We start from the raw sequence: 25,174 nt of genomic DNA on the forward strand, positions 1-25,174 counted from the left end.
TGTGTAGCTCTTTATGTATTGTGGATTTATCCTCTGTCAGAAAAGTTGCTAGCAAAGATTTTCTCCCATTCTATAGTTTCTCTCTTTACACTTGTTTCCTTTGCTGTGATGCCATCCAATTTGTTAATTCTTGGTATTATTTGATGCCATCAAAATTGTTAATTCTTGGTATTATTTCCTGAACTTTAGGAGGTCATATTGAAGAAATCATTGCCTGTGGCTACATGTTGGAGTGTTTACCCTATGTTTTCTTCTTGCTGTTACAAAATTTCTGTTCTAATTCCTAAATATTTGATCCATTTTGAATTGACTTTTGCAGGGTGAGAGACAGGGATCTAGTCTCATTCTTCTACATATAGATAACCAGTTTTCCCAGTACCATGGGTATAAAAGGCTGTCTTTTCTCCAGTTTATGTTTCTGGCACCTTTGTCAAGGATCAGATGACTGTATCTGTGTGGTTTGTCTCTGTGTCTTCTATTCCATTCCATTTAACAGGGCTTTCTAATGATAAATTCTTATCTGAAGGTAGTCATTTCAGGGCCAATACTTTATAGAGGTGTCTGCAAAGTCATATAAGTCCAGCAGAGTAGATGTTTCCTGCTGTCTTGTTGTTCTGAAAATTCTCTTTAATATTGATTCGTAATTTTAACCTAGGTCTTTAGCCACCCACACAAAATGTGAGTTTCTTGGCAGCAGGGCCTAAGCTAAATCAATATTTTAAAAACCCACAAAAGAACCTCACTTTTCCAACCAGTGCACCAAGGTAGGTTAGTGTGTGGTTGTGTATTGATCCCCTTCTCTCCACCCCAAACCCTGAGAAATATCATTTTCATCATGATAAAAAAAATATTGGGAAACATTAACACAGAAAGCAGAGAAAAATGATAACAGCTGATATTTATTGAGCACTTACCATGTGCCAGGCACTTCATGTATTTTAATCATGTTTATTCTTTGAACAATCCTATTAGCTTGTTACCATTATCCTCATTTTGCAGATGAAGAAATTGAAAATTCTTGCCCAATCTCAGAGATAAGAAGCAGCAGCATCAGGATTCAAATTTAGACAGTCTGATAACAGCTTAATCACTATATATTGTCTCTAAATGTTTGATAGCTCTTTGTAAATTTTCCAAATTTTTATAGTTTGTCATAGAATAAACACACCTATAAAGGGCAAAGCTAGAATATAATCTGGACTCCTTCTACAGGTTAGATATAAGAAAATAAGGAGCAGCAAGAGATTAGTACTTGAGTTGCAGTATCATTCTCAAGTTTACCTGAGACTCATTTAATAGATACATGTTACTGTTTTTTAAAAATTATTTATTCAACAACTAAGATATCATAATTTGATGTTTAATTCCATCTGAATCCTCAGCATAATGAATAACTTTAGTAATTGTTAATTCAGGGGTGTAATTTTTTCATGAAACCATTATTGTCTTTCTATGGCCTGCCATTCTTCCAAGGTAGATACTGATGTTGTATTTCTTTACAGACACACCCCTTATCTTTTAAGCTTCTCATCTTGCTTTGGAAAAAAATATGTGTATCAGCGTGAGCCTTTAGATTCATTTTCCAGGCAGAGGGTCAGGGAGTAGGGGTGAATTCATTGAAATTGGTTTTTACTCGGTGTTTCTTTTTATCACAGATTGGGAGGAACAAACCGCAAAAAACACTTAATTTCTTGGCAGGTTACCAGTTCTGGGATTCACTGATTAATCATACCCAAACTCATTTACTAACTTAAAAAAAAAAAAAAAACTATACCGTGGCAAGGTTCGTTTACAAGACTTGGACCGAAGCCGCCACCACAACCCGCGGCACTTCAGTCACTGCCACCAAACCCTTCACAGTCCCCAAGGCGCTCCCACACCTCCCCGGTCCGCTAGGGAGCAAGGCAGTCCCTCGCGGCTCCGAGTCCCTCGGGAAAGGCCACCAAGGGAGGCCGAAGGCACGGTAGTGAGACGGCAGGGTGGGAGGCACGGGCAGCACCGCGCCTCCAGTTCATGACCCCGTTATTCCACGGGAAAATGGAACATTCTGCTCTTTCCGCCCGTAAAGGGGAGGTGGGGGACGCCTTCGATCTCGTCTGGGAGAGACAGGCACAGCCACCAGAATCCGGGATGCCGGGAGCCGCGTTACGGGAATCTCAGCCGCCTGCAGTCCCGCCTCCTCGCTGTCGGCGGCCTCTGGGCCAATGCTGGGGTGCGCTGAGACTCTCGGGAGCCAATCAGCGTACAGGCCCTGGGTGCGGGGCGGGGCGCGGCGGGGGCGCCGCGAGGCGGGGTTAGGGGAGCGCTGCGCCCTGGCGCGGGAGGAGGGCCGCGCGCCGCGTCCGCTGGGAAGGAGCTGCGAGCGACCTCGGGTTCCGGCGGGCAGCTGGGGGACTCGCGGAGCTGTGGAGGACCTCTGGACTCTGCTGAGCTGAGCACCGCGCCCGCCAGGCCGACGGGTCCGGCAGGGCCTGGCGTCGAGGGGGACGCGCGCGGTGGAAACGCTGAGGATCGAGGCGCTGCGGCCTGAGGTGAGGAGGGCCGGGGCGGGGTGAAGGAAGGGTGGTGTGGCGGGAGGGTAGGGGCTTCGTCGGCTAGGACCGGCGACCTGGCACTCGAAGGGCCTGCCTTGCACGAGAGAGGCGGACCCGGACGCGCGCGAGTCCCGAACTTGTCAGTCTCAGCCTGGAAATCCCCACATTCCTCTCTCTCCCTGCTCCCACCTCCGAATTGTACTTCCCCAACTTTGTCACCTAGATGTCTCAATCTTAGGTACAGACCTTAACCCGATCACACACACACTCGGCGCACAGGCTGGCACACCCTTCCGAAGCTCCCGCCCAGAACTCCCTTGGTGACCCGTACCTCTAGTTATCAGATCCCACCTCTAGTTATCAGATCCCACGTTTTTCCAGTTCCTTTAAATGTCTTTAGCCCCGTACTTGACCCTTCATTCCCTACTCTGAGCTTGATTTCTCTCCCGGATCCTTCTTTTCAACCTTAAATTGTAACAACCAGCATTGTTGTAAGTTCACAATAGTTATACATATTATTGACATTTATTTTTATCTTTTCTATGTATCGTTCTGACAAATCCCATATGCCGCTGTATCCTAAAGAACAAATCCATCTTTAAATTTTTTTTCTTTCTTCCCTAAATTTAAAGGTTTTTCTAAGTAGCAGGGGTTTGTTCTTTGTGGTTGAACATTTATTCATAACCTCACACTGAAAAAGAAATGTCAGGTTTAAAATAAGGTCTTTACTAAAGTTAGAAATAAAGCTTACCACTTTTTCCTTTTTTTCTTTAAAAGGGAACTTCTTTCGGTTTTATTTGTGTAGTTGTATAGCTGTATTTCAGCAACTATCTGCTTTAAAATAATTAATTATTATTGGAAAGGCAGGATGAATCTTCTAAAAGATTATTTAGTTTAGTTTGTTCCATGCTGTAAACAAACCCTTTAGACTGTGTGTGACTGCCAGCTTCAAGTTGGAACAACTCTTAATTTGAAATTACTGACTCAGATCTATCTTATGAGCTGTTCGCCATTATCTTGATTTCCTAAATTTACTTTAATACATATTTGGAAATATTTTTGAACTATAAACTGGAGTACTACATTTACAAAACCAACTTGAGACTAAGTTAGGCTGTGCTTTCCAAATATTTCTTTTGGGGCATAATTTGGACATTTGTTTTTAATCACAAGTGGAAGAAAAAAATTACTAAGAAGAAGTGTCAAAGATAAATTTTGTAGTAGAATATTTACCTCATCTCATATCTGTATTAATAATACTATTACTTAAGTTTCTCATAGGTAATTTAGAGCATTGTAAACATTGCTGCCAGCTAATAAGCATATTCTTATATAACTCAAAATGTTCTCATTTTTATTTATGAGTTTCAGTGTTTTGAGTTCATTTAAATTTTTTTTCTTAAGAGAATTTGGCATTTCAGTTAAATGTTTGGGTGAATGTTGATTATTATATACCTGTGAAGTAGGTGTTAAACTATCTACTTGATAGACAAGGAAACAGGCTCAGGGTCCCTCTGTAAACTAGATCTGTGTGGCTCCAAATCCTTTGCTACAAACATCTTGTGTTGACAGATTTCTCACAGAGAGTTCAGTGCTACAATTTGGTTGGGGAGCTTAAATGTTAAACCAGAACTCCTCTATAGAGGTAGCCATGTTTTTTCCCTTAGAAGCTATTTCAGAGCTTCTCATTTTAATGGCAGTCAGAATTCCCTGGTATTTGCATCTTGGCTCCTAGGGAAGCATGGAATGTTCTCACAGGTTTCTCCATTTCTTTTATTGCAAAGGCAATGTAATCAGAGTTGAGATTTCTGTTGAGCTTTATTATTTTATGCAACAAAACTCATCAGTTACTACCTGCTACAGGAACTCACAAGATGCCTATATGTCATCAGGACCTTCAAAGAGTTTAAAAAAATTAGGTTGACCAATGTGAAAAATTATATGGATGCAAAGCAGTTTTAATTAAATATAGAGCGATATAGAAAATGTTACAGATATTTAAGTTAAAGAGTGATCAATTAAGAATTGGAATGAACAAAGAATCTGCTGGAGTTCAGCCTTGAAACCTGGGTAAGATTTGGATAAAAGGAAAAATAGTGGGAGCCCATTTATAATATAAAACAGAGGACGTAATGTAGAATGGGAACCTAAAGAATGTAATAGAGGGACTATTACATTGGCATTGCCGTTAAATGTTAGGGTGAATGTTGATTATTCATGTGAAAAGGGTCAGAAATAACTAAGGTATATTAATTACAATAGCCAATACATATTTAATGCTTATTTCCTACTGGTATCTATTGTAGGCATCTTACTCCTAATAAAGTATTTAAATATCATAACCTGCACCTCATAGGTGGATCTTTTTTACACAAAAGGAAAACCAGGCACAGAAGGGTTAATTACCTTGCCTAGTTAATAAGTGGTAGATCCTAAATTTGTATCTAGATATTGTGGCTTCAGAATCTCTTAACCATACATATGCTTTTTCATTTGGGGTACTTGAGTAACAGTGAGTAGAATAATATGGCCATACCATAGGTCTGTTAAACCCACTCTTGGGCTGAAAATGTAGCCACTTATATAGAGAGCTGGCCTAGCATGTGGATGGCCTTGGGTTCCATCCCCAGCACAGTGATAAATAAATAAATAAATACCCACTATTAGTTGTTTAGTGAGTACTGGAAAGATGTTAAATATCGAGATGTGTAAAATAATTATTGTGCAAAGTTATGAATCCTTTTAGGGAACTATTTAAAAGTGCATTGGGAACAAAGATGTTTGTGAAAATGGGGGAAATTCCGCAGAAGAGATGTTCCATCTGAGTTATAAACAGTAAAGCTGAGTCAGGAAGGCATTGTAGAGACAGGGTATAACATATAAAGAAGCACACACACTGAAAGAAAAAGGTATGTTAGAGGAAGTCTAGTAGTGCTGTGGCCTGAGCTCAGAATCTAGAGATGATAGGAGAGAACAATGAAAGGTAAAACCAAACTGTGAATGACATGTGAGGCCAAACAGAATGAAGAACATCAATATTTGTTTTGCAGTTGGAAAACTACAAAAATAATTTCAGCATGATTTGAGTAAAAGCCAGATTGCTTGCAGTTCTCTCTGGAAGTGTAGTGGTGAAGTAACTTGAGGGAGAAGTCTAAAAAAAGGATTTTATTTATCTGTTTTGAGGTACTGGGGATGGAACCCAGGACCTCCCACATAGTAAGCAAACTCTTGCCACTGAACTACAGTCTCCCCCTCACCCCCACCCCCACCCAGCACCCCTTTTTTTTTTTTTAAGAACAGAGATTTGAATATTGGGAAAGATCAACTGGAAAAAGCAGGTACTTAAAGTAGCTAAAATATTTGGCATAATTGTTCACCTTTTAAAAAGCTTTTAAGAGTGAATGACAGTTAGAGGTAGTGTTTTAGAAAGATTCATCCACTGACAATGTTCAGAATGGGAGGAAGGAAAGAGAACTAGAAGTAGGAAGGTTGTTATAAGTAATGAGGTGACCAAATTAAATTGGTTGTGGTAGAGGATAAAAAGATGAGTGGGAAAGATATTGTGAAAGAAATCTGGATCAAACTTGTAACTGAGAAAAGCTAAAGTGTAATGGGCAAATAAGAGAACAGAGGACTATACTGACTCAGGCAATTGAATAGGGTGAGTTGTTTATAGGTGGGGACAAAATGTAAGTCCCTGTAATTTAAAAAAAAAAAGAAGTGTGTATCAATATGTGTGTGCATGAACATGTATGTATATAGGTTCTGTTTTTAGGCCTTTTAAATTGATTTGAGTCAAAGGCAGAATATGCAAGATGATGACATGCTGGTGAAATTTAAAAAAGATCCAAGCCAGAATTCTTAAAATTATTTATTTTTCAGGTAATAGTTGTAGTCACATGTATTCAAATAAACTGGCATTTTAAAAGTAGCTGCCAAATACTTTATTATTCATAGCATAAGACTCAACTATATCATTTAGTTACACAGGAGCCAGAAACAGTTGTCACAAGGCTATAGATACCCCCTCCTCCAGGCTATATGATATATTTTAGTGAAATTTAATAAGAAATAAGTTATCTGATTGATCATGAATAAGAGAACTTTGTTAATATGACTGTTGTGTAGATTATTGGGGTATTTTTTGTTTGTTTTAATTTTTGCTTTCAAGCTTCATGTATACATATCCAGAGCAGAACTTCATTCCCTTTAGCACAATAAATTCAAAATTGTTTTGCCTCAAAATTTTCATTTTCTCTTCATTAATTAGTTTCATCCTTTGCTCTAATGGAGATTGGCTTAATTGTTACTTCTGAATTGGGTTTAACGTTAGTGTCTTCCACACAGTCTTTTTCTGTTTTTGTTTTTGGCAGTACTAGGGATTGAATGCAGGGTCCTACTCTACCACTGAGCTATATCCCCAATGCCTTTTTAAATTTTATTTTGAAACAGAGTCTTGTTGAGTTGCCCAGGCTGGCCTGGAATTTGGGATATTCCTGCTTCCTGAGTAGCATACTTTTTTTCATTTGGGTGTTCTGTTTTATATGTGCCCCCTCAATCCCACCACCTAGTTTAAAGTAAACTCATCAGAGCTATATGTTGTATAGCACAACTCTGGTCAGGTAGACTGGTGTCCTGGGATTTTACTATTGCTAATCTTAATTGACAATCAGAAACAATGATTTATAGCTCATGTGTTTCCTATTTTCTCTGTCTAGAAAACTCTTACCCTAATTTTCTCACTCTAAACTTTGAACTTCTTGACTATAAGAATTATTTATTTGGCTCCAATTACATTTATAATTTCTTTCTTTCCTTTTTTGTTGTATTAGGGATAGAACTAAGGGTTCTTTGTCACTGAGCTACATCCCCAGCCCTTTTTTTATTTTTTATTTTGAGATAAGTTCCTGCTAAGTTGCTCAGGCTGGCCTCAAACTTTTGATTCTCCTGCTTCATCATCCCAAATCACAGGGATTATAGGCATGTGCCACAACACCCAGTTTGTCATGTTTTATTTCTTAAGCAATGTTGAGTACCTGGATGCTTATCAAAGTACACTTGAAACCTCTTCATTTGGCTAATAAAATAGTCAAAGATAATTTGTAAAAGGCCTTCTCTACTGTGAGGTCATTAATACATTTCATATTCTCTTCTGGCACACTTATAATTTTGCTTTTGTACTTAGTTCTGTAATAAGTCTGGAGTGTTGTGTGCATTGGGTGGAATAGGGCTCTTTGTTATTGTTTTTGTTTGTGGAACCAGTTGTCCCAGTAATATTTATTGAATAGTCAGTCCTTTTTAGCCCATTAATATAAGATGCCTTTTTAAATATTTCAGATATTAAATTTCTCCTTTGTGTATGTATATGTGTTTGGTTCTTGTTTTTGAGATGTGATCTCACTAAATTGCCCAGACTGGCCTCAAATTCCTGGACTACACTGGCCTCAAACTCCTGGCCTAAACTGTCCTCTTACCTCAGCCTTCTGAGTATCTGGAACAATAGGCACACCATTGTGCCCAGCCTATAAATTTGTATATGTCCTTGAGTCTTTTATTTTGTGCCATTAATTTCATTGTGTATTCTCCTGTACTAGTCATGTTTTAATTATTCTACCAGTGTGTCTTAATGGATGATGGTACAGCAAATATTCTCTTTATACTTTTGGCGAATTGGCTTTTGGCTATTTTAAAATTTTTTATATGAAATTTTAAGTTGGTTTGCAAAATTCCCTAAGAAAACTCCTTTGCTGTTTGGATTAAAATTGTATTGCATTTATATATTATTTTGTGAATAATTGATAGCTACTATATTTATTTATTTATTTGATTATTTGAGTTTTTATGTGTGAGAGAGAAAGAGTGGTACTGGGGATCCAATTCAGAACCTCATGAATGCTTGGCAAGCACTCTACCACTTGAGCTAAATCCCTAGCATGCCCACCTTTTACATAAAGATCTTAGACATTATTAATGCACCTTTTAGTAAGATTTTATAGTTGTCTCCATAAAGTTCTTTCATAGTTCTGATTATATTTTCTCTAAATATTATGGTTTGGGGGGCTTTTATGAGGATTTTTTCCTATTATAATTTCTAATTGGTTATTATTGATATATAGGGAAGCTGTAATTTTTGATAATCTTTTGTTCAACTACTAAGTTAAACTCAATAATTCTAGTAGTTTATCATTTTCTCATTGTTGATAGACAATCTTACCTACAATTTTTTCTTTTTACATTTTATTTATTTTTGGTTCCCCCTTCTAGATCAGTGTTGAATAAATGTGACTCAAATCATCTTGTCTGAATCTTAACTTTAATAGGAATCTTCCAATTTTTACCTTTAAACCTATGAATGCTTACTGTAGGTTTGTTATAGTAGTACTTAAAGCAGCAACAGCAAGGTCTGTACTACTGGTAGCTGTTACCTTTATTGAGTATCTACTATCAACCAGGTAGATTCTGAGCACTTTGTGTGTTGATTAATCTTTACAGCATTCCTAGGTGGTAAGTAGGTAGTGATGTTATATCCATTTTTATAGACAAGGAAAAAAAAATGAGGAATATTATATAACTTTTCTAAGATGAGGGTCTGAGATCAGAACACAGGCAATCTGGTTCAGATTCCCTGCTCATATTTATTAAAATGATAGTCTCAAAAGAGACAAAAAGTTCTTAGTTTTCTGATGCTTTGTTATTATTTTTAAATTTTAGGTTAACAGTTATTGACTATTACCAGATGCTTTTCAAGCAACTGTTAGAATGATGTGTTGTTTTTCTTCTTTAATCTATTATTATAGTAACATTAATATCTTTTTCATTTTGAACTATGGTAGTCTGTTTCTGTCTACAGAGGCTATAATCCAAGATGTTTCAAGGACATCTGAAACCATGAATAGTACTAAACCCATAAATGCTACATTTTTATATATGCATATTTATGAATATGCATGTATAAAAAATATGTATATTAGGCTCAAGAAGAAATCAACAACAATAACTAATAATAAGGTAGAACATATTAATAATATACTATATTAAGTTATTTCAAACTTAGGAATTTTTTACTTCTGGAATTTCTATTTGATATTTTCAGACCTTGATTGACCATAGGTAACTGAAACCATGGAATGGAAAACCATTGCTATAGGTATATATGCTTACATTTTTAAGCTAAGTACTTGTTAGTGTTTACATTTTGGTTTTGTTTTCAAATGTATTCAGGCTTTTTCACACAAATGTTCATAATAATTTTGACAATACTTTTGTTATGTAATTTTTATTTATTTGGTATCCAAATGTATGTGCAACTTACATTTCTGACCAAGATGGAATAACAAGGAATGGATTTACTCCTATACCTGAAACAACCAAAAAACACATATAACACATATATATGTTTTTTATTTTATATATATATTTTAAAAAGACTGAACATCAGATGATGAAATATAATGATGTTGATTTATTTGGTTTTGGGAATTGAACCCAGGGCCTCTTAACCACTGAACCACATCCCCAGTGTGCCCCCCACACACACACTTTTTAAAATTTTTAGTGGTAAATTGACACAATACTTTTGTTTATTTATTTATTTATTTTATGAGATGCTGAGGATCGAACCCAGTGTCCCACATGTGCTAGGCAAGCACTCTACCACTGAGCTACAACCCCAGCCCCGCAGCCCTTTTTATTTTTTGAGACAAGGTCTCAATTGCCAGGGGCCTCACTGAGTTACTTGGACTGGCTTTGAATTTGCAATCCTGCCTCAGCCACCTAAATTATCTAGGATTATAGGCCAACCAAGACAGTGATCTTGAGAAATGAGAAACAAATGAAGTGAACCCTGCAGTTGCCCTTGCTCACTGCATTGAGACATTTTAAGCTATGACACAGGTAGGAAATCCAAGACTGAGACTATTGGATACTATTAATTTGAAGGATGTGACTGGGGAGGCAAAAGTGGTTAGTAGAGTCAAAAGAACAAAATAATAAAGAAAAGAGGACACTACAGAGAACCTTGGAAAGGTTCAGAGGTCCCTTTCAACTATTCAGCTGATTAATGATCAATGTGAGCATATAAAGAAACTATTGAAGGACCAGGGGGAAAAAACTGAAAAAAAAAAAAAAAAGAATTAGAAGTAACAAAGCCTGACATTCTCACAAAGTCTGAAATAGTACCTGTTCTTACCAGCCAGGTTAGAAAACATATTGGTTCCTGGGATATTAGGGAGGATATACAAAAAAGTCTTACCTCAATAGAAGGAATATAATTAGCCCCAGATATCATCTCTAAAAAGCTCAACAAACTTCAAGTGTAAGAAACGTGATGAAAACTATGCTAAGGGGCATCACAAAAAGGTTGCTCAGTTGCTCAATCAAATTGATAACATATAAATCCTATACACAGCCAGAGGCATAAAAAGACCTTTCATGCAAAAGTCCTTTCTTTAAAGGCATGATAGCTGATTTTTTTTAAAGTGCCCACAAAACACTGATTTCAAGACTTGTAAAGCTATAATTATCAAGACAGTGTAGTAGTTGCATAAAGATAAGTAAATAGATTAATGGAACAGAACAAGATTTGGCAAACTGCAGCTCACTCCTATTTTTATAAAGTATAATAACATAGCAATCCCCATTTATTATCTTGGCTACTTTTGTGTCACAACAGTAGATTGGCAATTCCAGCAGAAACCTCATGGCCCTTAAAGCCAAAAATATTTACTTTCTATCCCTTTACATAAAAATTTGCCCACTCCTAGAAATGAAAAAGCACAAATAAATCTACATATATATAAACAACTAATTTTTTTCAAAGGTGCAAAAGGCAGTTCTCTTAAGAAGGAATAGCATTTTCAAAAAATGGTGCTAAAATAATTGGTTATTCATATTACAAAATGAATTAGATTTCTGCTTCATGCCCTGTATAAATATTAATTCAAATGATTCAAAGACCTAAACATAAAACCTAAAACTTGGAGAAGAAAACAAGAGAAAGAAAACCTTGTGACTTTTAGAAAATATTTCTTAAATACAACACTAAAAGCAGAGTCCATTAAAATAGACTTCATTAAATCAGACCTTCTGCTCTTCAAAAAACAATATTAAGAAGATGACTAAACCGCAGGGAAAAAATTATGTGCAAATAAATTTTCTAACAAAGGCCTTGCATTCAGAATATATTTTTAAAACTTTCAAAATTTAGTAATAAGAAAACAAGAAACCTAATTAAAAAATAGACTATTTGAACAGATATATCACCAAAGAGAATATATAGCTGAATACACACTTAACCAAATGACCTAGCAATTCCACTCCTGGTATTTCCTCTCCCAAAATTAAACCATCTGTCCTTACAAAGACTCAGCACTAAATTACAGTAAATTTTGAATATACATATTCAAAAATGGAAGTGTTTCTACATCTGATATATGTCAAGTGCTTTCTATGCAAAGTATGATTCTAGATTCTAGGAATATAGCAGGGAACAAAATAGACAAAATTTCTACCTTATATGCTTACATTCTGTTTTGGTAATATAGACAATGTATTAATTTCCTAGGGCTACTCTAACAAACTACCACAAACTGGGTGGCTTAAAGAAACAGAAATTTATCCTCTCAAGGTTCTAGAATATAGAAATCATGAGTCTAGAAAGAAGCATTTACCTCTTCCTAGCTTCTGGTTATAGCTTTCTTAGCTTGCAGCAACATCATTCCAGTCTCTGCCTTTTTTGTCACGTGACATTTTTCTGTGTGTCTTTCTCTTCTTAAAAGGACAGCAGTCATGGCATACTAAGAGCCCATCCTATTCCAGTATGACATCTTAACTAATTACATCTGCCATGGCTTTATTGCCAAATGGGTCACATTTTAAAATATTGGGAGTTAGGACTTCAACATATCTTTAGGGGAATGTGATTAAACCCATAACAAACATTAAGCAAAATAAGTACATTATATGTTATTCTAGAACAGAGGTTGGTAAACTGGCCTGTGGACCAAACCCAGCTTGCAGTCTATAAAGCTATATGGAAACAGCCATGCCTACTTGTTTGCATATTAACTATGACTGATTTTGCACTCCAGTAGCAAAGTTGCCTAGTTGCACACTAAATCTAAAATTTATTATCTGACCCTTTACATAGAATATTTGCTATCCTGCATAGTAGGTCTTAAGTTTATGGAGACTAAAATAGGAAAAGAGCCAAAATAAGCAATACATTGTCATCAGGGAAGATCTCTATATTAGGGGAAATTTGAGCAAAGGCTATAAGAATTTTCTTTCCCCCAGACCTGGGAATTGAACCCAGGGGTACTCTACCACCGAGTAATATCCCCAGTCCTTTTTATTTAGAGGCAGTGTCTCCCTAAGTTGCTAAGATTGGCCTTGAATTTGTAGATCCTCTTGCCTTGGTCTTATGAGTTGCTGGGGTTATAGGCGAGTACTACTGCACCTGGCAGGAATTAATCTTTGTATTAATATAGATGTGCAATATATAGTGTTAAGTGAAAAAAGCAAGTAATAGAATATTTATCACTTGTGATCCTATCTTTGTAAAGTATAAAAGTATATATTTAAACAATATAAAGTTATAATGTATTCATAGAAATTTTTGCAAGGCTATTTGGTAGAATTACAGGGCATTTCCACCTGGCATTTTTCTGCTTTTCACTTAAAATTTTAAAAATATTATAAATATGGTTTCTTGTGTTATTAAATTATATCAAAGGCTTAATGTGTTTTAAACAATGATGGAGGATTCCATTCTTTGCCCAGGTTTTAACTTAACTATATTTCAAAAAGGAACCACCACTACTCATGCTAGAATTTAACCTAGCACTGAGCAAACCTTAAAATGAATTTGTGTCTATATGCATAGAATACATTGGCATTTGGAAAATCAGCAGTTTTAATTTAGTGCTATCAAAAGACAAAAAAATTAGGATTCTGTCAAAGCATTGCCTTGCTGCTTTTGTTGAATTCAGCAAAGCATCCCTTTCACATTTCTGTGGTATTCCATAGATATTTAGGAATTTGGAATTAAGTGTAAGTGAGCCTTAGTGTTTGCAAGTATGTATCTAAACATACTACTGGGCTGATGTGGTCCCAATTTCTCTGAAACTGTGACAGAAGGATCACTTGAGCCCAATAGTTTCTGGCCAGCCTGAGCAACATGGCAAAACCCTGTCTTAAAAAAGAAAAAGAAAGAAAGAAAGAAAATGGTAAAAAAAAAAAAAAAAAAAAAAAACTAGGCTATTTAGTATTCTTACACAAGTGTTTTTGAGATTATTTTATTCTGAAGTTCAGAAGGTCTCTAAAATGGAATACTTTGTGCAAACCTGAAAACCTAATAGCAAATAAGGATTTTAGAAGCACATGTATAATAAATGTTACCAATATGTTGGCTTTCTGAACAAGGCTGTTCTCTCTTTACAGCAAAACCCAATAGAAAGAACATGACATTTGGAGGCAGAAGACTTAGTTTCAAATTCCTGCTCCTTCACTTACTAATTTTGTGATTTGGGGTAAGTAATTTGTCTCATCTGAACTTTTGTCTTTTCTTTGCAAAATTCCAGTAAATAATCTCTTTCCTACCCACCTGATTCCCTAGGATAGTAGGAGAATCAAGTAAAATAATTTATGTGAAAGTATTTTGTGTAAGGTAAAATAGTATCCAAGTGTTAATGAACTAGTAATTGGTTCTAGTGAAATAGAGCTGAGGGTATATCATTTTAAGTAATTAGCTTAATTATTTAATGTAGATATGGTCAGCATTTTGCAAATTTATTTAAATTAACAATGTACTATAAAAGATAACAGAAATTTTCCTCATCCTAATCCCTGTTCAACTTAATACTCAATACATGGTTTTGCTTTTTTTTTAATCTTTATTTTTCAGTTTTAGGTGGACACAATATATTTATTTTTATTTTTATGTGGTGTTGAGAATCGAACCCAGTGCCTCACGCACGGTTTTGCTTTTTATTTTATAATTATAGTAGTAATTTTACCATGGTAACAAAATTCACATTGATATTCTTCCTCATGTGTAATGTAATTCTGATGCATCTTTTCATGGTTTTTCTTTGTTCTTGAGTTCTATTTTTAAGAAAAAGAAAATAACAAAAGTCACAATTATGGGCAATAAAAATAATTTATAAGGAGTCACAACTACTAAATATTCATCAATTGCATCTCTACACTTTTCCTCCTACCTAAGAAAATCCATGGAAATCAAAGTAAAAACAACTATAACAGTTATCTCATATTCCAATTTTTTAAATAAGTCATTCATAAACTTTGTTACTTTAACATTAATAGTAGCAAATTACTTATGATATATTTCATAGCTACTTTTAACACTGTTATGTTGAACTACCATGGTTGAAGAACTACTGTCATAGAAAACTCACTCATTTCTTTGCTTTGTCTGTCTACAAGTCATGATTTGGCTTTATAGATGTGCAGATTATAAGGAAAATAAATGTATGCAGGATTGTTGCAATATATGCATAGAAAATTATACAGGAAGTGAGGAGAGGGTAGTACTATTAATAGAATTTTAAATTGAGTGTTTACTGTCAATAAAATGAAAGGGAAAAATAAGCAGAATATTGTTAGTTCTGTCAATTTTAAAACAAGATGAGCTCCCAAATAAAGTTAACTGTATTGCATATATTTTATTAAGAGCTGCTATTATCTCCATCTCTTAGAATTATATATGAAATCAAGTGCTTTAATAGATGTTCCCTCTCGCATCTCAATAATAATCTTTAAAATTAGGAAACAGTACTTTGTGCTATAACTGCAAATATGAATCCCCTCTTTGCTTGTGTCCTTTTACTTGCGTCTCACGCACTGCTCAGTTAAATGAGTGCTTTGAAGTAATCATAAATATTTACACTATAATCATAAATATTTTGTTTTGAATTTTATTATAAGAATATGGTACATCAATAGAAAGATTGACAGTTTTCCAGAACTGTAGAGAAATCTTTACAATGTTAGCCGAGGTATTTGGTGGAATGAGTGGTCAGGTTCACATTACCACACATATTTTCTTTGTTTTCTGATTTCATGAGCAGTTAAACATTGTGGTAGAATTTTCTAGTATGGGGCTATTTAAAGTGCTCCCTCCACCACCTTTTTTTTTTTTTTTTTTTTAACCTTGCATGGAATTAGTTTCAGGGCCTTGCACATGTTGACATGTGTCTGCCACTGAACTGTGTCCCCATTCCTAAGTTAGACTTTTTAAAGTTGGGGAGTAAGGGAAGAAACAGGTGGAAGAAAATGGCCTCTGCAACTTAATTCTTTTATACCTCTCCTAATGTGGCCTAAACAGTTCATTATCTGTTTTGTACAAAGTGATTTACATGGTTAGGAAATACATAGTCAAGTTAGAACTATAATTTTTAAAAATATTTATTTTTTTAGTTGTAGTTGTACATAATACCTTTATTTTATTTATTTTTATATGGTGCTGAGGATCCAACCCAGGGCCTTACGCGTGCTAGGTGAGTGCTCTACTACTAAGCCACAACCCAAGCCCCTAGAACTATATATTTAATAAAAGAATACTCTGTTCTAAGTGTAATACTGTGAAGCACCAATAAAAAAGTCCATAGTTTTACTTAGGAAAAAAAGTTTACACATTCTTTTTTATTTAAATTGTATGTGTCATGGCTTGAAAGTAAGGCCTTGCACATGCTACGCAAGTACTCTGCCACTAAGCTACATTCCCAGCCCAAACTGTATTTTTGTATAAGTATTAAAGTAAAATTGGTACATCATTGAAAAATTCCAAAGAAAGTATAGTAGAGAGTTTCCCTCCCACCCCAGTTTCTCAAACACCCAGTCACAGCCAACATTAAATTTTTATCCCTTCTAGAAATATTTTATTCATAAATAATGAAATGAGTATATTTTGTTTTCTTTTTAATTTTGTTTACTGACAAACAATAGCAGATATACATTCTGTGCCTTAACAATATACTTTAGATTATGTTATGTATCTATAACACAGGATTTGGGGAGGTAATAATGGGGATTGAACCCAGGGGTATTTTACCAGTGAACTATATTCTCAGCCCTTTTTTTTTTTTTTTTGAGACAGGTTCTTACTAAGTTGCTTAAGGAAGGCCTTAGCCTTCCAAGTAGCTGGAATTACAGGCACACTCAACTGTGCCCTGCCTAGAATTTTTTTTTTTTAATGACTACATGTATACAGTGTTTAGGCATACTATAATTTAGTGGCCTATCAAAAAATTTTAGGTTATTTCAACCCTTTACTGTTGAAAAGAGTGCTGCAGTGAATAACCTTATACATGTGTTGTTTTGCTCATATCTGAAAGATAAAATAACTAGAAATAAAATCATTAGATTCAAATGTATATGTATTAATTTTTAACTGATATTGCAGTATGCTTTATATGGCTATGCACCTTATCTGGGTACAGCCATCTTTGTTTTTAATTAAGATCTAATTTACAAACAATAAATATTTAGTTTTAAGTGTACGATTTATTAAGGATCTAAATTAATTTGTGCTGTAACCTGCAAGTTACTGCAAGTGTCTAATGAGGCCTTTATTTTTTAGTCTCACAACAATGTTGATAACTTTCTGGAATCTATGTTTTTGTCAATATTATATAGGTAAGAATGGTATAGAGATCGTTTTTTGGCTTGTTTTTGTTTACTTTCATATGTAGTAAAGTCCAGACCTCATGAGCTTACAACCCAATGAGTTCTTAACATTGTCCAGGTCAAAATACAGAACCTGCTCCACACCCTAGAATGTTCCCTTTTGTCCTTTTCCCTACATAAAAATAGCTGCTCTTTGACCTCTATCACCAAAAGTTAAATTTTGCTTGTTTTGAACTTAATATAAGGGAAATCATGTGGGGTGTACCTTTTCAAATGTCTGGTCTATTTCATTCTGTATTATACGTGAGATTTATACATGAGATTCATACATGCTGTGTGTACTTGCAAATAATTCTTTGTTATTGTCATTACTCAGTTACTTGAAAAAATATACCACAATGTATCTTTTTTTTTTTCTTTTTCTTTTTGGTGGTAGGGATTGAACCCAGAGCCTACATACTAAGCAAATGCTTCGCTATTGAGGCTAGACCCCCAATCTTTACTGATAGGGAATGTTCTTCTATATATCTTTGGAAGAATTAAACATTGGTTTCATTTGGCTCTAAATCTTGTTTGTGTAGCTTTTGTTTGGTTATAATTGAGGTCTAATTTATAAATAGCAAATTTTACCAATTCCTGGTGTACAGTTTGATAGGAAACCCATGAGTCTTTTGCATTTCTGCAGTCTTCTAAGCTAAAGCCCTGACTGCCTTTTTTTCTGAACTATCTTTTCAAGTTTATTGGAAGATAGAATTGGTGTCTCCCTGTATTGCAAAGCGGCGGGGGGGGGACGGGGGGGCCAGGTTTTCTTATAGCATTAGAAGACAGAGATAATGTCTCCCTCCAGAGTAAATATCAAGCATGTTTCCTGCTCATTTTTTAAAGATTTGAGCTTCTTAAGCTTGGTCTTTCTCCTGTAAGGTGCCACCTGACTCTTCACAATACCCTGTGGGAATTGGGGCTCCAATATCTGGCACATTAAAAAGTACTGCACTTTAAAAAGTACTCTGATGACTGCTGTTGTCTTAATAAAGTAATAAAGTAATAAAGTCTTATGTCTCTTACTTAAGAAGTCTCATCTTTTGCCAGTATCCCTGAAACTCTGGCAGGCTAACTTGTTAGCTCAAACGTAAGGTAAAAATCTCACCTCAGAACCTTTGTAGTTCTTGACACAATTCAATGAATTTTGGCCAATGTATAGCATCTTATAGCCATCACTATAATCATGACATAGAGTATTTCTATCACTCAAAAAAGTTTATTTTGTCCCTTCTCTACTTCAGTGCAGGAAACCCCTGATCTGCCACCTGTCACCTTAGTTTTGCTACTTCTAGAATTTACTATAGATAGAATTATATAGTACAGCCTTTTGTATCTGGCTTCTTTTATTCAGCAGATTGCTTTTGAGCTTCATTCATACTATTGCATGTATTGCTAATGCATTCCCATTTATTGCTGAATACTGTTCTGGGTTACTTCCAGTTTGAGACAATTATGAATAAAGCTATGAACACTTAATTATGTCTTCATGTAGACATGTATTTTAATTTTTCTAGGTACATTCTTAGAAGTAGAAATTTCAAGTCTTAGAGTGTGCTTTTAACTTGATAAAGTGGCTGCTTAATTTTTCATTCTTATCTGGATATTTTTAATTTTCATCCCTCATTTCCAGTGAGTTTGAAAGTATCTTTCATACATTTTGTTTACTTATATTTCCTTTCCTATAAACTGCCTTTCAAATATTTTTGCTTATTTTTCTAGTAGGTGTTAGAATGTTCTAGTGATTTATAGCCATTTTTCATATATTAGGGAATATTTTTGGTCATGTTATAAATTATAAACTCTTTTTTCACTTGTTAAGTGTCTTTTAAGGTTACTAATAGTGGGTTTTGTCTTGAAGAAATTGTGTCTCTGAAGTTCTTAATCTCAGTTACTGATGTGTTGGACTTCATAAAATACAGAAACAGGATTGGTCTCTTAAGCTGAAAATATAAATTATGTTCTTCAGTCATTTTATGTAATAACTTAAGCAGAAATAAAGAAAAATATCTTGAAGACTAGCTTTCTGCATTCTCATAAGAGTTTTACCACCAGTTAGAAAACAATTACACAATGGAAACAAAATTGTTTTAAACTATGTGTATATAAAAATATTAAAAATAATATTAAATGTGTGTGTTACAGAAATATCTGTGCAAGATGTTGATGCAGATTTGGCTAGTGAAAGCTTTGCTTATTTTCCTCACAACTGAATCTATAGGTAAGGTTAATGAAATGCCCTACATTCTATCTCCACAAATTAGGTTTATGTGTTTTTATATACTTATGTAATTAAGCTTATGTTCAATAATACATTATTATGCTTATGTGTTTATTCTTTCTAGTGTTATTGAGTGTATAATGTTGCCTTAAAATGATTTAAATAAATAAAAAATATTCTTGATTATTTGTTTTATGTAAGTTCTAATTCAGTAATCGTAAATGTTATTTAGTTATTTTACAGTAACTTTAAGGTGGGGAGAGCAAAAGAAAATATTAAGAGAAAAGGAGAAAAATATGTTAAATCTTAGCACTTCACTCTTTAATTGCCAAAAGTGTCTCTGAGTAGTGTGGTTGTATTACTGTAATGAAGAGATAGCTGAAATAGTACTATTTAAATTATAGTTCATAGCCTGATGCCCATCTGAGAACTGGTCATTACTGGTCCATAGTGAGATAAATGCAGAAATAATGAACACACATTTAGAAACTCTTTTAACAATTTGGTGTAGCCATGACATCCCAGCACAGGATTAGTGAATGTAGCAAACAAAAAGTGTAGTCTGTGATGGATTGAATAAAGGAAATACTGATCTTTCATCGAGATAGTTTAAGAAAGCTTGCTTTAAATCAGAAATCAGACCCTCTCCAAATCATATCAATACAACTACTTTGGGGACAGAAAGTTTATGTGGAAAATCTTTCTTTCTTAGAAGGGCCTTCCTTTTTTTTTTTTTTTTTTTAAGATGGTGGTGCTGAGGATTAAACCCGGGATCTCGCACATGCTAAGCAACCACTGTGTCACTGAGCTATACCCTCAGCTAACTTTTCTTATTGTTGGGTTTTTGTTTTGCAGTATTGGGGATTGATCCCAGTGTTACTTTACCACTTGCTGAGCTACATCATAGCCCTTTTTAGTTTTTGAGACAGGACTCTATAAGTTGCTCAGGTTGGCCTTGAATTTGTGTTCCTCCTGACTCAGCCTCCCAAGTAGCTGGGATTACAGCAAGCACCATCACATCCAATTTAACCTTCCTTATTCTTTTTTGTTGTTGTTTTGATGGTGCTGAGGATTGAACCCATGACCTTGTACATGTGAAGCAAGCACTGTACCAACTGAGCTGTATCCCCAGTTCATAACTTCTCTTATTCTTGAACCCAAATTTCTTTTTTGTATTTTCCCCATTAATTTTTTATTTAGAATATACCAGTTTTCTCTCCCAACAGTTCAGCTTTTCAAGTATTGAAGGACCACTTTTCTGTGTCTCTAGGCCCTCTTTCCCAAACTAAACTTAGCCAGTTATCCTAATCATTTATTTTAGGATGTGGCTTCTAATCCTGCACATGCTCATTGCCCTCCTGCTTCTTTTCTTGGTTACCTGTGTCTCATCATGTTACCACCCCAGTTCTCCATCTTAAGAGATATAGTAGTTTGACTACCTATTTATTCTGTGCCTCAAATTTTCCTGTCTATAAGATAGAGAAAATAATGATCCTTAACTCTAGGTTTGTTGTGAAGATAGGCTAGTGCCCAGCTCACAGTAAGCATTATAAAAAGGATAGTTATGGTATAGTATTATAAAAATGATTAAATAAAATACACTTTATTTTTAAAAGTACCTGAAGTAGACATGGTCTGACTAGTGGCTCTGTTATATAGCAATGTTTCAGGTTAAGCTAGTAATGAACAAATATTCTCTGATTATTTTCACATGAATTGTGTATGTTGTAAGGCCCTAAGTTTGATCTCTAGCACTGTTTTAAGAAAAAGAAGAAAGGAGGAAAAAACCTAAATAGATACATAGATACTTTCTCCATTGCAAATTTGTTTTATTAGTTTTAGCCTATTCTAATCTTTCAACAGAATTTTTAGTTGGTTTTTTGTTTTTGTTTTTTTTTTCTCTTGACACTAGGGATTGAACCTAGGGCCTCATGCATGGTAGGCAAGTGCTTTACCACTAAGCTATATCCCCAGCCCTTTTATTTTATTTTTATTGACACAGATCTCACTAAGTTGCCTAGGCTGACTTCAAACTTGCAATCCCTGCTTTAGCCTTCCAAGAAGTTGAGATAACAGGTGTGTGCTGCCATAGCTGGCACATTTTATTTTTTGACCCAATCTAATTTTTTGTCTTTTATTAGGAAATCTTATCCCATTCATTTAAAACTAATAGATTTCTAACACATGTAAATAAATGTAATTTATTAAATTTCTAATACATTTACATTAAATATAACTAATACATTTATTAAGACTAATAAGAATTCCTAAAATAAATAGGAAATTCTATTCCCTACATTTATTGTTAAAACTAATATATTTGGTCATCTAGTTCTATTCTGTTTTTGTTGCCCCCTTACTATTTCCTTTTTTTGACCACATTTTGCTACATGGATAATATGTTTCTGTCTTTCTGTACCCCATCTACCACCTTTTCTCCCAGCAGCATTCAGAACTGGAGAAAGGAGACTACCATTGCCTACCTTCTGGAGATAGGCAGAATTAATTAAGATCTGTTCAAATCAAGGAACAGGACAGATGGTGGACAAATATGAGTCAAGCTGCAGTCAGTCAGAAAAAGCTCAGATATTATAATATGAGCTGAAGCATATATAGATTTTCTTAATCCGGTTTGGTAATTTGTGTATTTCTTTACAAATTTAGGCATTAAATTCAGACCACATTTTTAGTTGTGTTTCTTTTTTTTAGGGAATATTTTAGTGAAAATTCAAGGAATCACATTGAGTGACACCAGGCAGAAACCATTTTGTACCAGAAAAACTTTTTTCTTTCTATCTTTCTTTTTTTTTTTTTTAACAGTTTGGGGACCGAACCTATGCCCTTAAACATGCTAGAAAAGCACTCTACCAGTGAACTACATCTTTTGCCCAGTTTATTTTTATGTTTTAAAAAATTTTGTTCCTTCTTTCAGGTGAACTTCTGGATCCCTGTGGTCACATCAACCCTGAATCTCCAATAATAGAACGTGGCTCTAATTTCACTGCAGTTTGTGTGCTAAAGGAAAAATGTATGGATTATTTTCATGTAAATGCTAATTACATTATCTGGAAAACAAACCATCTAACTGTTCCTAAGGAACAATATACCATCATAAACAGAACAGCAGCCAGTGTTACCTTTACAAATGTAGTTTCACCAAATCTTCAGCTTACTTGCAACATTCTTACATTCGGACAAATTGAGCAGAATGTTTATGGAATTACAGTTCTTTCAGGATGTAAGTTTTGTTTTTTGTTTTTGTCATATTTCTGATTTTGTCATGACTATTGAACTACAGTTTTAGTGTTGTCCTTTAGAATTAAATTTATGAAATGGGGTAACTTGTGGGCTCAGTGACATTTGGACATATTTTTAAAAAAATAAGCATAGAAATAGGACCTACATTTTCATTAATATTCAGATTCCTAATGAATAACAGAGATTTTCTCTTGTTTCATGAAAGTCAAGCATTCTTCCAGTTTTCTAGAAAAATATTTTGGCTTGAGACCCTGACCCCCCAAAAATAGTTATTGTTGATTTTGAAGTCTGTGAATATATTCATAGTAACTTCCAGTATTCTTTAATTGCTGTGAAAATGCATATGTAAAGCAGCTCCCTGAAAGTAGTAAACAAATACTGGAGAAAGCACTTCTTTTTTTTTTTTTTTTTTTTTGCATTACAATTCTTAATACACATAATAAAGAATGTAAGCTATGCTGGGGGTAGTGGCACATGCCTGTAATCTCAGTGGCTCTGGAGGCTGAGGTAGCTAGGCCCTAAGCAATTCAGCTAGATCCTGTTTCTAAAATAAAATATTTTTTAAAAAGGGCTGGGGATGTGACTCAGTGGTTATATGCCCCTGGCTTCAACCCATCTTACAAAAGAAAAGAATGTTAACTATGGTCCAAAAGCAGGTTACCAAATTTGCAGATCACTCCAACCATTAAAATTTCAGCATTTGTTTTTCTTCCAGTAGAGTTTGAGAAAACAGTAGGAACAGAAATATAAATGAATTATTTTGCTTCTACTTAATTGCCTGTTATTATTGATTTTTTAATCCAGTTATTAATGAAAGTTTATTTATTTATTTTTTGTAGTACTAAGGTTTGAACCCAGGAATTTGTGTATGTGAGGCACTCTACCAACTGAGCTATATCCCCAACCCATGAAAGTTGATTTTTATGTAGAAAATTAATGTGAAACAAACTAGTTAATGACAGCTATGATATAAAATATGTATTACTATCTATAATTGAGTTTTAGTAGAAAGAAATTAACTTTTTAGTCACCAGTCTTTTATTATGTCCACAATTTTGTCTTGGGTTTGTTTTTCTATCTAAGGGGGTGTATAAATTGGACAATGTTTGTGGATATAAAATATTTTTAAATGATCATTTCCTTTTAGTTCCCCCAGAAAAACCTAAAAACTTGAATTGCATTGTGAATGAAGGAAGAAAAATGATGTGTCAGTGGGATCCTGGAAGGGATACGTACTTGGAAACAAACTTCACTTTAAAATCTGAATGGTAATTTATTTTAAGTTTGTCCTATGTTGGATGTATTAATTAGACATTATTACTGGAAGTTTTATTTTATCAAGCAATAATATTGAGTCCAAAATTTTAAACAGTATAACTTTATTTTGGAATATCTCAAATATATATGAAAGTAGAAAGAATTTTATAATAAATTCCCATGTGTACCCATCACCCCACTTCAACAATGATAGCACTCGTGACCAATCTTACTTTACTTTTTCTACCCCATATTGTTTCCAAGAAAACATCAGACATATTCCATTCATAAATATTTCAGTACATAGCTCTAAAAGACAAGGCCTTTTAAAAAACATAACCACATACCATTGTTATACCAAAATAATTTAAAGTACTTTAAATGCTCAGTTAGTATTAATTACCTCAGCTATCTCATGGAATGTATATGTGTATGTGTATATATGTGTGTTTATGTGTGTGTGTCTGTTTTATATTTGTTTCAATTGAGATCCAAATAAGCTCTATACATTGCAAATTGATATTTGTCTCTCTTAACCATAGATTCTATCTGCTTCCCGATTTTTTCCTTATAATTCAGTTATTAAGGAAACTATTATACCTCATTGAACATATTCTCTCCTCACTAAAAAGTGCCAAGAGCTACAGATTTAATCAAATTTAGGTTTGATTATTTTTTCCCCAGAAACTATTTCATAGGAGTGATATACTTCCATGATGGAAGAACTACTTCATAGTGTTTTATTGAAATTTTTATCTGATATTAAAATTGAGCATTGATTTCAGGTGTTATCAGCCTTATTCATTCTTTTTAAAGTTTACCATTAGGGTGTGGTTGCTTGTGCCTGTAATTCCAGCTATTCAGGAGGCTGAAACAGAAGGATCCTTAAGTTTGAGGCCAGCCTGGGCAACCTAGTGATACCTTGTCTCAAAATTAAAAAAGGACTGAGGGTTTATAGCTCAGTGTGTAAAACCCTGGGTTCAATCCCTAGCACCAAAAGAAATTTTTTAAATGAAAGAAAAACTCCTTGTTGGTTTGTTTCAAACATAAAAAAGTTGAAAGAATTTTATAGTGAATACTCATACATACCCATTATCAATTAACATTTTTTGTATCTGCTTTATTATACATCTATTTATCTATATACATCCTTCTATTTGATTGATAGATATATAGATCTGTCAATTCATATTTTTTGTTAATACATTTCAAAGTATAG

At 34.4% G+C, this 25,174-nt stretch overlaps 1 protein-coding gene across 2 annotated transcripts in view; it reads left to right on the forward strand.

Annotated features, from left to right (window-relative positions):
* Positions 1-2,389: 2,389 nt before the first annotated feature.
* The window catches only part of Il6st (interleukin 6 cytokine family signal transducer), a 44,417-nt gene continuing 21,632 nt past the window's right edge, over positions 2,390-25,174 (forward strand). Inside the window, exons 1-6 of one of the 2 annotated variants that reach the window (XM_005319617.5) lie at positions 2,390-2,531; positions 13,974-14,062; positions 16,023-16,051; positions 19,365-19,440; positions 22,373-22,678; positions 23,846-23,966. In XM_005319617.5, the coding sequence (XP_005319674.1) occupies positions 19,380-19,440; positions 22,373-22,678; positions 23,846-23,966 (488 nt within the window). In that variant the 5' untranslated portion in view covers positions 2,390-2,531; positions 13,974-14,062; positions 16,023-16,051; positions 19,365-19,379. The remainder of the gene's footprint in view (positions 2,532-13,973; positions 14,063-16,022; positions 16,052-19,364; positions 19,441-22,372; positions 22,679-23,845; positions 23,967-25,174) is intronic. The other variant, XM_013356097.4, reaches the window with a different exon arrangement.

The sequence above is a fragment of the Ictidomys tridecemlineatus genome, chromosome 1, assembly GCF_052094955.1.
Source record: "Ictidomys tridecemlineatus isolate mIctTri1 chromosome 1, mIctTri1.hap1, whole genome shotgun sequence".
Lineage (NCBI taxonomy): Eukaryota > Metazoa > Chordata > Mammalia > Rodentia > Sciuridae > Ictidomys > Ictidomys tridecemlineatus.